General features: G+C 52.7%; 2 protein-coding genes across 8 annotated transcripts in view; one reads left to right on the top strand and one right to left on the bottom strand.

Annotated features, from left to right (window-relative positions):
* SYMPK (symplekin) overlaps positions 1 to 3,585 on the bottom strand; it is a 33,314-nt gene extending 29,729 nt beyond the window's left edge. For 3 of the 7 annotated variants that reach the window (XM_027515410.1, XM_027515413.1, XM_027515414.1), the window contains exon 1: positions 3,412 to 3,569. The gene's annotated coding sequence lies outside the window, so the exon portion shown is untranslated. Of the gene's footprint in view, positions 1 to 2,750; positions 2,847 to 3,352 lie in introns of those variants that run through there. The other 4 variants (XM_027515412.1, XM_027515415.1, XM_027515409.1 and 1 more) reach the window with 3 other exon arrangements.
* A 734-nt stretch (positions 3,586 to 4,319) lies between these two features.
* On the top strand, positions 4,320 to 10,962 carry FOXA3 (forkhead box A3). Its single transcript, XM_027515408.1, has 2 exons — positions 4,320 to 4,530; positions 9,270 to 10,962. Exons 1-2 carry the CDS (start codon positions 4,462 to 4,464, stop codon positions 10,254 to 10,256), a joined length of 1,056 nt encoding a protein of 351 aa, XP_027371209.1. The 5' UTR covers positions 4,320 to 4,461; the 3' UTR covers positions 10,257 to 10,962.
* The last annotated feature ends 1,428 nt before the right edge of the window (positions 10,963 to 12,390 follow it).

Genomic DNA, 12,390 nt, shown 5'->3' with positions numbered 1-12,390 from the left:
GGGAAACGGGCTGTAGAACTGTGATACATCCACAAAATAAAATACTTCGCAACTGTAAAAAGGAATGAGGCCAATCTCTCTGTGTGCTGATAAACAGTGGGCTCCAGCACATATTAAATTAAAAACAAGCAAAGTGAAGGCAATGTTTACTGTATGTTCCCTTTTCACAAAAGAAAGGAAAAATATATGTATTTGTTAAAAACATCAAAAACGAATGGAAGGAAAAACCAAAAAGTAGGAAAGGGAGCAAATAGGAAAAAAAAGGATGGGTCTCAAAGAATTATCATCATGAAAAGATGACAGTGACAGTCTGCTGCCTCACAGAGGAAGGTATACGATTCAACTGAGTTTTGTCAAGTTTGTGTGTGTGTGTACACAGAATGACCTGAGGCAAGAAACAGCTGGGGCTCAGCTGTCTCTTCTGTAAAGCAGGGATGGCAACAGTGGTGATCTCCCAGAACTATTCTGAGGATTAGATGAGTTAACAGACATAGTAAACATAAGTATAGCTATTTCACGTGCGGGGAAAGAGATCTGAAGGCTATTGCATAAACTGTTAATAATTTGAGGAGGTGAAAAAGATGCATCTTTTGAAAGAATCATAATATACCGTACATAGCAGTTTATACTCAACAGGTATCTGCTGAATGAATGAATGTCCAACAGCCTCCTTCCTAGCCTCCCTGCTGCCTGTCACCCCCATATCTTGCTTAGAGTCAAAGCCAAGTAAGTCCTCACCAAGGCCGGGCAGACCTTACATGATCCGGCTCTGCTGTCTCTGATCTTTCTCTTGGCTCTTTCTGCTCCAGTCACTCTGGCCTCCTCGTCCTCGCACCAACATACCCCTTCCTCTAAGCCTCTGTGCTTCTCTTCCTGCTACCTGGATTACCGCTCCCTTCAGATACTGCCACAGCTCTCTTCCTCCTCATCTCCTTCAGGTCTCAACTCAGATATCCCAGCAGCGAGGTCTTCTCTGACCATCTGATTTCAAATTTCCATTTACTCTCCCTCACCATCTGTGTCGCTTTGTTTTTCTCCATGGCGTGGATCATTATAAACACACTACATAGTTATAAGCTCCACGAGGGAAGAGGTGTGTGTGTTCACTTTATCCCCAGCATGGAACAGCGCTTGGCACCAAGTGAAGAAGGAGAAGAAGTGAAGTCACTCAGTCGTGTCCAACTCTTTGCAACCCCATGGACCAGGTTCCTCCATCCATGGGATTTTCCAGGCAAGAATACTGGAGTGGGTTGCCATTTCCTTCTTCAGAGATCTTCCCGACCCAGGGATTGAACCCAGGTCTCCAGCATTGTAGGCAGACACTTTACCGTCTGAGCCACCAGGGAAGTCATCTAGTAAGTATTCAGTAAAAATCTGCTGAGTGTGACTTCCCTGGTGGTCCACAGTTAAGACTCTGAACTTCCAATGCAGAGGACACAGGTTTGATCCCTGGTAGGAAAATAAGATCGTACATGCCACGCAGTGTGACCAAAAGATTAAAAAAAAAAATCTTTTGAGTAAATGTCAAAGGGCTTCAACCATCACTGGGCTTAGTATCCCTCAGTATGCCCTTTGGCTCTGGGAATGCTTGAAAAATAACAGCTAAATATTTATTGAACATTTAGTATGTCCTGGGCACAATTCTCACACAGTAACTTATTTAAACCTCACAACACCCTGTAGCCCATCAAGCGCCTCTGTCCAGGGGATTTCCCAGGCAAGAATCCTAGAGTGGGTTGCCATTTCCTCATCCAGGGGATCTTCCCAACCCAGGGATTAAAGCCGAGTTTCTTGCACTGCAGGCAGACTCTTTGCCACCGAGCCCCAACAGAAGCCCCAGTTCTCATGTTACAGATGTGGATGTTTGAAGTCCAAGGATGTAAAACCACTTGATCAAAGGCTCACAACGATTAAGATGCAGACCCAGCAGCCTGACTGCAGAACCTAGCCTTCTCAGTCCCACGCGGGACTGCCTCTCTAAAAAGAACTGCTTCCCCTGCCCCCCAGCTCTGTTCATGCAAATTAAAGGTCATGGCCACCCAACAATTCAGTATACTGCTGTTTCCCAGAACACAATGAATGCTTTCATGATGAACTTTTCTTCTCTTTTCATGATGAGAATACACTGAGTCACCCAAACTTTTTACTTGGTGTCCTTCCTCTTCCACATTTTTTTTTTAAATGTATATCCGTATGTCCTTTGGGCTTCCGTTGTGGCTCAGCTGGTAAAGAGTCCACCTGCAACGCGGGAGACCTGGGTTCGATCCCTGGGTTAGGAAGATCCCCTGGAGAAGGGAAAGGCTACCCACTCCAGTATTCTGGTCTGGAGAATTCCATGGACTGTCGCAAAGAGTCGGACACAACTAAGCGACTTTCACTTTCAAGTATTTCCTTTACTTTTGTCAAAAGGAAGCATACGATAAACAGTTTTCCATTCTGCTTTTCCCTTATATATGCTGCAGTCCATTCTTTGTCTCTGGTTCCTTTTTTACCCCCTTTCCTCATTCCTTTTTACAATTCCATGATATTTTATTTTCTGAAGGCTATCTGGTTTTTTCCTGCCAGTCTCCCTACTAAAGAACATCTGGGGGTGCCTTGCAGTCTTTTGCTATCACCAATAATCATCGTTTCCCCTTCCGTCTCGCTGTGCTCCTTATAGAGTCCTGCCGCCCCACTCCCACCTGGAGTACGACGACTTCCCTTACATTCACAGAGTGGCCCCCTGAGAATCTTTCATTGATTCAACGAACCTTAACTGGAGTTTTCAGCGCGATTCCGCAGTGCTGGGAACACAGCGGAGACCGACACACACCCAGTCCCTACCCACCATGTGGCTCATGGCCACAGACAGGACTAACAAGCCACACAAATAAAGGTTCAATAACAAGTGAGACCCCCCCCCCCCCCGCCCAGTGGCATGAAGGAAAGGAACAGCGACCTATGAGATCCTCCAACAGGCGGATTTCGGGACGGAGGGCGGGAAAAGAGGGCTTCGCAGAGGAAGTGACGTTGGTGCCAAGATCCGAAAGATGAATGGGAGTCAGCCAGGCGGAATGAGTAAAAGGATGTTGCAGACAGAGGGGACGGCATGTGCAAAAAGCCTGAGGCGGGAAAGCGTATGGCGAGTTTGAGGAAATCGAAAGGCCAGTGCAGCTGCGCGAAAAGAGGGACAGCAAATTGGCAGAGCTGAGGCCGGGGAGCGCGGACGCGCCTCGGCGGCCACGTTGGAAGTTTGCCCTGAGGGTACTGAGGAGCCAAGGAAGGGTCCAAAAGCTGGGAAGAAAGTGGGGTCCCGAGCGTCACTGCTCCCTTCTCCTCTCAGTGTCCTCACTGGCCCCGACAGCGCCCCTACCCTTTCAGAGTCCTTCCTCCCTTCGTCCCTGACTCCCACGCTGCTCGCCCCCCGCTCACCGCGGCTCCGGCTTCCGTCCCCCTCGCGCCCCCTCAGCAGCGCCTCTTCACAGACGCCGCCGCCATCTTCCGCTCGCCGCCGTGACACTACGCAATCACTGCATTCGGCGGGTCGCTGGGAAATGGAGTCCACTCTGTACCAGCGCCTCCGCCCCTGCCGCGCGAGCGGCCTTCCGCCCTCTCCTTCTGCGAAGCCCGGGCAGCCCTTCATTTCCGTCTTTCGGGCGCCATGCTCTTGGGAAATGTAGTCCTGTGACAGGGGGGCGGGACGGAAGGGGGGCTGGAGGCTTCTGGGAAATGGAGTTCACGAAGACTCTGGTTCCCTGGACGGCTGATGTTAGATTGAACAGAGTCGGATAGGCGAAGCTCCTAGGTCTTGCAGGTTATCTCCAGTCTCAGCGGGATATGAGCAGAGGCCCCGATCCCCTCCACCTTTTGTCCTGGCCATTTACACAATCTGGAGCACTTCCAGTTATCAGACGCTCAGTCTTCCAGTCCGTCCAAAGGGAAATGTGGTTTCGAGGGTCTCCTACCGGTCCTTATAGTAATAGTAACACAACGGGACCTCTGGAGACCACTCGGCTCTGAGCCCCCTTTCCACTCCAACAAGTCTTGCTGGCTGTTCGCCTGCTCCAGTTGAGATGATGAAAACCCTAAGTAGAAGGGACCTAGAGTTCTGCCCTCGAGGCTTTTAGAATGAGCAATTGTTTCCCAGTTATAGCTCCCTCACTCTTCAGCCGTCCCCAGCTCTCTCGTCCCCGGGCTGCGGATCCCGGCGCCTGAGGTCTCTCTCCTCGCAATCCCGCAGGGGGCGCCCCAATCCGGGCGCACCGCCCTCGGGGAGGCGGGAGGGGAGCCTAGGGCGGGCGAGGGCGGGGGTGTCCCGGCTATAAAGCGTGGCCGCCTCCCGCGGCGCCCGGGACGACTGGGACCCTGGGCGATCGGACGGACGGGCGCGGGTCGGAACTCGGGCAGTGCCGGCCGAGAGATCCGAAACTCTCGGTTCTCCCCGGGCCGGAGAGGGGGTGGGTGGGGGCGCAGGCCCGGGGGATGCTGGGCTCGGTGAAGATGGAGGCCCACGACCTGGCCGAGTGGAGCTACTACCCGGAGGCGGGCGAGGTGTGTCCTCGGGGATGGCGGAGCGGGAATTGGCGGGGGAGGCGGGGGCGGGCAGGAATCAGGGTGCGGGGTTAAATGGGGGTAAGGACCTGGGTGTGGACTCAAACGGTGGCCCCAAATAGACCTGGGAGCGGGGAAACTGGACACACGGAGACCAGGTGTAAGGAGTCAGAGACGGGGGACAATGCATGGGAGCGCGGTTTAGGCAGACTTGTCGGAGTGAGGGCTTAAATGGGAGTAAGGAAGATTCTGCCAAGGGTCAAGTCATAGCTCATACGTGAGGGCTGAGTGTCAGGGACTCAAAGTAAAAGGAATTAAAATGAATAAACCAAAGATAGGAATCAGAGCTGAGGGATTAGGCAACGGAGTTCAAAATTAGGGGGAAATATAGTGAATGAGAGATGGGAGAGGGAGGTCACCATTAAGAGAAGTCTGAGCTGAGAGCTCAGGGTTAGAATTTAGTGTTAAAGATGGGGGTCTGGGGTAGATGTAAGAATTGGGGTTCTGGGATAAGGATTGGGGTTGAGTTCTATTTTAAAGTTAGAAATAGGGGTAGGTGCTCAAGGATAAGAGATGAAGGTGGTCAGAGATGAAGCTTGGTTTGGGGAGTGTGAAATAACAGGTGATTTAAGAGCTGGGGCTCAGATAGATAAGGAGCCAGATGCAGTCAGAGTCGGGATCCTGAGAGCAGGGGGTAGGGGCAACAGCATTGGCAGCAGAGGGGGTCAGTCTCCACCTAGCAGGTCCCTACTATTGACCCTCACCCCTCCCAGCTGAACTTCACGGGTCTAAGTGTTATTAGAGAAACCCTCAGCAGGGATTCTCCTTGCTGGAGTCTGGAGAGTTTCAGATTTCGCCCACCCCCGACCCACCCCACCTTCCACTGATCACAAACTGCTAATGTACTCACCAGTCCCATCTCGGACAGGACAAGACTTCCCTGGAATAGGGGGCAGAGAACAATAATTCGCTTGCCCTAGCTGATGGAGAGTCCTCCCCCAGGTCTAACTTGCATTCCTCTTGCTGCAAGGACTCCGTCTTAGCCTGCTTGCTCTCTAGTCAACATTATGAAGTGGAGGCGGGACAGGGTCCTAGCCAGAAGGTTATGGGGATCTGGATACTTGGGTTTCTAACCTGTATGGGGACTGTGGGCCTGAGGTGGGATGTGGGACTGCAAGGATTAAGTTCTCCAAAGACACTAAGATCTGGGGTTTTCATGGGCCCCAGCGTGCCTGAGTTCTGGGTCTGGGGTTTGAGCTGTAGGGTGGGACTCCTGGATACCCAGGCCTGCGAGGCTTGGCAAGGTGCCCAGGAGGGGCCAGTCCTGGGGCTGTGGAGGTGTGATGTGCACGTGGGGTGGGGCAGGGAAGGGGTTGGGAGTGTTGAGAGGTGGAGGCAATGTCGGTTCTAGGGTGGGGAAGGCAGAGACCAGGTTGGTGGTGGAGGCTCCCAGGTGGTAGGAGAATCTCAGCTGAACGAACGCCTGGATACCAACTACAAATCAGTGTTTTGGAGGTATATCTTAAAAAGTAAATTGTGGGGCTCTAGGCGGAAGGAGTCATTATTTGGGGCACAGCCTGAAGCTTAGGGGACAAGGTGTGTGGAAATTGTCTCTGAAATTGAGGGACAGTCTAGAGATAGTCAGCATTTGGGGGCATATTTTGGAAGAGATGACATGTAGGGGGCTGGAAATGGACGTACTGTGTGAGGGTCTCCTCAACCTTCCCATCAACAAAACCACCTCCTCCACCTGGGTCAGAACAATGAGAGGAGAAACTTCTGCACTCACTCAGCAACTGAGCACTGGGGGGAACCCCACACTCCTTCTTGCCCACCGCACCCTTCTGCTGGGGTGATGGCACCCCCCTCCACCAGGCTGACTCTTTGTCTGGAGGGAAATTGGAAAGTTATAGTCCTCAGGCATCACCCCCAGACCCCCAGTTCTCACAAATCAGCTGGTCCAACTGCTCCCCCTCCCCCCATTTTCTAGATGGAGAACCTAAAGCCTCTCGGAGTGTAGGGGCCACCTGAGGTCCTAGGCTGGGACCAGGATCAGAAACTAGCTTCTGGCTTCACACCGCCTCCCTGCGCTCCCTGTCACACCCTCCTCCAGAGACAATAAGGAAATGAAAGGGGAGAAATTCCAGCCTCCTGGGGTGGGGGTGCAGGTCCCCTCAGGGCTTCCCCCCCAGTCTCAGCCCCGCCCTCGCAGGGGAGATCCGGTTCAGACCCGGACACTGGGGGTTCATCCCAGCCCCGAGGCGTGTGAAAGCTGACGGTGGATTAGGGCAGCTGGAGGCTTGAGGTCAGACCTCAAGGAGGACTTCCGTGTGGGTGGGGAGCCAGAAAAGAAGGGCTCTGGGGTCCCAGTCTGTCTTCCTCTGTGATACAAGAGTCTGACTGAGCTGGAGAAGCGTCAGGGGTCATAGAGGGATTCAGGAACTCTCTGTGGATCCCCCTGAGTTCCAACACCTCCCCTCTCTCTGAAGGACCCTCTTCCCTTACTTTTGGGGACGGACCAGAGCCAGCCAACCACAGGGGAGACCAGTGCATGGGGGAGGGGAATAGCTGTGGCTCCAATTTCAATGTGAGACTTCTAGAGAGATGGTGGTGCCCAGGGAAGGGGCAGAGAGATGCAAAGATGTACTGAAGGAGGAAGAAAGAGAGGGGTGGGTGGGAAAGGAGAGGGGTAATCAGAGACAGAGTTCCAAGGACTGGAGAAAGAGGTGTGAGAGAGATGGGCAGGGGTAGAGGAAGAGAGAGATGGGAGCTGTGAGTGTCTTTTTGTGCGAAAAGAAAGGCAGGGAGGGAGAGAAAGAGATGGAGGAGAGAGAGGAAGATAAAGGGAGAGAGTGTGGGGGCAGGGGGAGAGAGAGGAGGGAGGGAAGAGAGGGAAGGAGTGTAGAGGTACCGAGACAGGGAAGGAGATGAACAGACACATATAATGCCAACAGGGACAGTCAAAGAGACATAAGAAGAAAGAGCTAAAAAAAAAAAAAAGAAAGAGCTACTTGGATAGACACGTGAAAAAAGACAAGGGAGAGTTTCTCTACTGGAATGCAGACCTGGGGTTGGTTACCACCTCTCTGGCTCCTTGAGTGATCCTGGCAGTTCCTTCTTCTCTCTGGGCCTTGGTCTGTGCAGACACTTAAGTGACAGGGTGGGTGAGATGGGACACACTGACTCAGTGGTGGTTCCCATCAGAGCTAGAGCAGCACCCCCAGTGCCATGAGACCCACCCCACCCCCCGGGACAGGAAGCAGGACAGACAGATGGAATATTGCCAGAGAATGAATGGAAGGCTGGATGAAATGCTCACAGAATGAGAAGTCCCCATCCACCAAGCTTTGTACTTTCCTTACTTATCTTGTTCACTTCCTGCTAGACTGACAGCTCCCTGAGAGCAGGTGTTTCCGAGTCTTGGTCACTGCTTTTATAGCTGGATCCAGAACACCCGTGTGGAGCCAGACTGCCTGGATTCAGGATCCCAGTTCTCCTCCTTCCTTGCTGTGCGACTCCTGGACAATCTCTCTGGGGCCTCAGCTTGCTCAGCTGAAAAATGGGTGTCATGATAGCACTTCCCCCATAGTGTGGTCACAAGGATGAGAGCAGAACTTTCCTGGGAAGTGCCTGGAGTAGTGCCTGGCACACAGTAGGTGGTCAGTTGAATATTTGAGAGATGAGATAGTTACTTACAAAGACATAGCAACGTCTACCTTATTTCACTGAGCTAAGATGCGCATTTTCCCCCCATTTGAACCTTTCTGAAAATGGAATGGGTTTTACAGTCAGTGGTGTCTGGAGATTATAACTGACAATGTTTTTTTCCATTCTTATTGACACTTAAAATACTACTGAAGCTTAGATTTGATGACATTTAATAAACAGATGATGTATATTAGGTGGAAATATGTGATTTCTGATTTTCAGGTGCTTTGACTTATAAAGCTATAATTTTATAACCTAAAAGATGGATAGAAAGTACACACGTAGATTCCATTATTAGATAAATCAGCAGTTATCAATTTTTTTTCTTTTTGGTCTCAGGACCTCGTCACACTCTTAAAATTATTGAGGACCCCAAACAGTTTTTATTGATCAGGGTTATATTGGTTGTTACCACATTCAAAGTGAAAACTGAGACATTTTAAAAATAGGCATTCATTCATTTACAAATAGCAACAATGTGTTAGTGTAAGCAGTGTGTATTTTTATTAAAATAACTGTATTTCAGAACACTGAAGGAGAGGAGGGGCACAGTGACATTTTTGCCTGTCTCTTTAGTGTCTGGTTCAGTAGAAGCCAGCTCGATTTTCCTAGCTGCTCCTACCTTTGGTCTGTTGCAATATTCCATGTCATGTGGACGCTGGAAAACTCCACTGTACGCTCGTGAGAGTAACCAAGTGAAAAAGGTTAGTCATATCTTAGCATTATATGAAAATGGTTTGACCTCGCTGGTCCCCCCAAAAGAGTCTCAGACAACTCCCCAGGGTGTCCTGGACCACACTTTGAGAACCACTTAAAGCCTGTGCACTCCAGGACATGAGATGTGGGAGATGGGGAGAGGGGTGCGTGAAGAGGGGGCAGAGAGAGACTTGAAGAGACAGCCATTTACAGAGGCAGGTAAACATGGAAGAGCAAGAGGCACAGATAGAGGGACCCAGAATGGGTCCAGCCACGCTTTACTTACTAACAGAGTAGAGACTCACCACCTGCCATCTCTCCTTCTCTCCCTGTAGGTCTATTCTCCAGTGACCCCAGTACCCACCATGGCCCCCCTCAACTCCTACATGACCCTGAACCCGCTGAGCTCTCCCTACCCCCCAGGGGGGCTGCCTGCCTCTCCGCTGCCCACTGGACCCCTGGCGCCCCCAGCCCCCACAGCGCCCCTGGGGCCCACCTTCCCAGGGCTGGGTGCCAGCACTGGTGGAGGCAGCAGCTCAGGGTACGGGGGCCCGGGCCCGGGGCTGGTCCACGGGAAGGAGATGCCGAAAGGGTACCGGCGGCCCCTGGCCCACGCCAAGCCGCCCTACTCCTACATCTCGCTCATCACCATGGCCATCCAGCAGGCGCCGGGCAAGATGCTTACCCTGAGCGAGATCTACCAGTGGATCATGGACCTCTTCCCGTACTATCGCGAGAACCAGCAGCGCTGGCAGAACTCCATCCGCCACTCGCTGTCTTTCAACGACTGCTTCGTCAAGGTGGCGCGCTCCCCGGACAAGCCGGGCAAGGGTTCCTACTGGGCTCTGCACCCCAGCTCAGGTAACATGTTTGAGAACGGCTGCTACCTACGCCGCCAGAAGCGCTTCAAGCTGGAGGAGAAGGTGAAGAAAGGGGGCGGCGGGAGCTCGGCCTCCAGGAACAGTGCGGGGTCGGCCTCCACGGCCACCGCCCCTGCCGCCACTGTGGCCTCCACGCCGCAGCCGCAGCCCCCGCCCCCTGAGCCGGAGGCCCAGGGTGGGGACGAGGTGGGGGCTCTGGACTGTGGCTCACCCGCTGCTCCCTCCACACCCTACTTCACTGGCCTGGAGCTCCCAGGGGAGCTAAAGCTGGATGCGCCCTACAACTTCAATCACCCTTTCTCCATCAACAACCTGATGTCGGAACAGTCGCCAGCACCCCCCAAACTGGACGTGGGATTTGGGGGCTACGGGGCAGAGGGTGGGGAGCCTGGGGTCTACTACCAGGGCCTCTATTCCCGCTCTCTGCTTAACGCATCCTAGCAGGGGTGGGGTGGGAGCGTGCTGGGTGGGATATGGCTGTACCTCATATCATCGGGCTCTTGGGGCCTGACCTTCCCCGGAGACACCTTGCTCACCCAGTCTGTCAACATCTTGGTTGGTCTACTGCTCACCGTGGTGACTGCCATCACTGTGGGCATCGTGTTGATCCACTGAGTACTATGATAGCTGCCACTGACATCATGGTGGGCCCACTGAGTACTGTGAAGACTGCCATACTGATTGATGTGATGAGGTTGACCTGTTGGGTCTTCAGATGGCCACCCTCTGGGATGACTTCTTGGTTGGCCCCTTGGGTGCTGTGATGCCCAGCCTCTTGGCTGAGCCTCTGGATGTGATGGTGGCACCATTTTGGTTATGTCTTTGGCCCATTGGTGCTACGATGGCCACCATATTGACGGTCTGCCATCACCCGTGTACCGCTGTGCAACATAATGGCCACCACAGCCCCGGTGTTGGCCATGTCATCCCTGTCTCTGGTGTGAGCTGAGTGAGGGGTAGAGATGAGGATACTCCTTGTTTGTTGTTGTTGTTGTTGTTTTTTCCTGGAGCCCATTCTCCCTCTGATCCAGGAGAAACCAGAAAGGACTGGTTAGGGTGTGGTGGATTTCTACTAAAGTCTGGTTCTTGCCGGGGAAGGGGGATACTGGCTGTGTTTGACCATTAAAGGCACCATTTCTGCCTCTTATTGAATGTATCTTTTCCTTAGCCAGTGGGCCCTTCGAGGCTGAAACAACTGAATTGCTGTGTCCTGTCCCCTCTCCTTCCTGCCCCCAAGAGCCATTTGCCTCTGGGGGAAGGGCTGGGGGAGGCATCGACCTGACCTTTGGCTCTTTGCTGTCCCTGACCCCAAGGACAGTTTGCTCACAGATAGCAGCCCCCGCAGCCATGGGGCCGGGGCAGCAGGCGGAGGTGGCTCTGAAGTGACCAAGGCCATCTCCCCACCCCCACTCTCTCGACACATGCCTCTAGCACTGAGGTTTAGAGAGCCCTGGGACCGCTCAATTTTTGGTTAAGCTGGAGGGGAGGAGGAGGAGGAGGAGGAGGAGGGACAAACGAGGTGCCAACTGAAGGAGACTGTGTGTGTGTGTGTGTGTGTGTGTGTGTGTGTGTGTGTGTGTGCACGCGCGTGCGCACGTTTGTGCGCCTGTGCCTCTGTGGATCATAGGATATCGCTACAGCCATTGAGGTCCCCGTGGTCTGCTGTGGGTGTTATCTATGGCTTGTATCCCTTAATTGTGTTAGTTTCTATGTCCATCCTCTGTGTGCTTACTGTAGATGTCTCAGGATACCAGACTGCTGTGCGTCTGTCTTGTTTTTTTTGTGTGTGGTTCTCTGACACACCTATCCCTGGGACCCTCTGGGTCTCACACTGTTGGATGTGTGTGTCTGTACGTCCCTTTGTCTACTTGCCTGCTGCCTCAAAGAGTCTGCCTGTGCCTACATCAGTGGTGTGGGTCATTGTGTGTTTCATGTGTATTTCTGTGAGTCAGCATCTGTCTGTATGTCTTCTAAAAAGTTATGTCTCTGTAACTTATGCCTGGCTTTGCTACCTCCCTGTCACTGCTGTGGCTGTGTGTGAGTGTATATTGGCTGGCTCTAGTGTGTCTCTGTCTCTTTCACATGCAGGTGTGGGGAAAAGGAGCTGACTCTTCCTTTGGGCGCTAGGGGCCTCTGGGGGCCTCTGGGTTTGGGGTCTAGGGGCTTCTATTCGTCCAGGTCTCTGCCTAGGCTCTGAGTCTGGTATCTGTGGCTCCAATGTCCCTGAGGGCATGGCTCTCTGAGAAACATAGGTGTGTTTTTCACGGCCCTTATTTCACAGGGTGGAAACTGAGGCCCAGAATGGGAAAGGCCGGGGCCGAGGTCATGCCGCCAGGCTGGCTGGAGCAGGTGTTTTTTCCTTAGTTTGTATTTGCCTTTCATGGCTGTTGGCTCTATAGCCACTCATTCATTTAGTCAGTCCATTCAAAGACCAAAAGCTGTTTCTTTACGTGTGTGTGTGTGTGTGTATGAGAAAGTGACAGACAGACGGAGGACAGAAGGGAGAGGGATGTTTCTCCCACTTCCTGTGTGTCCATCTGTCTGTCCCCTAGTGTCATCTGTGTCCCTACTTGTC

Source organism: Bos indicus x Bos taurus, chromosome 18 (assembly GCF_003369695.1).
Source record: "Bos indicus x Bos taurus breed Angus x Brahman F1 hybrid chromosome 18, Bos_hybrid_MaternalHap_v2.0, whole genome shotgun sequence".
Classification (NCBI taxonomy): Eukaryota; Metazoa; Chordata; class Mammalia; order Artiodactyla; family Bovidae; genus Bos; species Bos indicus x Bos taurus.
The sequence above is the reverse complement of the archived record's forward strand: the minus strand, read 5'-3'. Positions and strand labels throughout refer to the sequence as shown.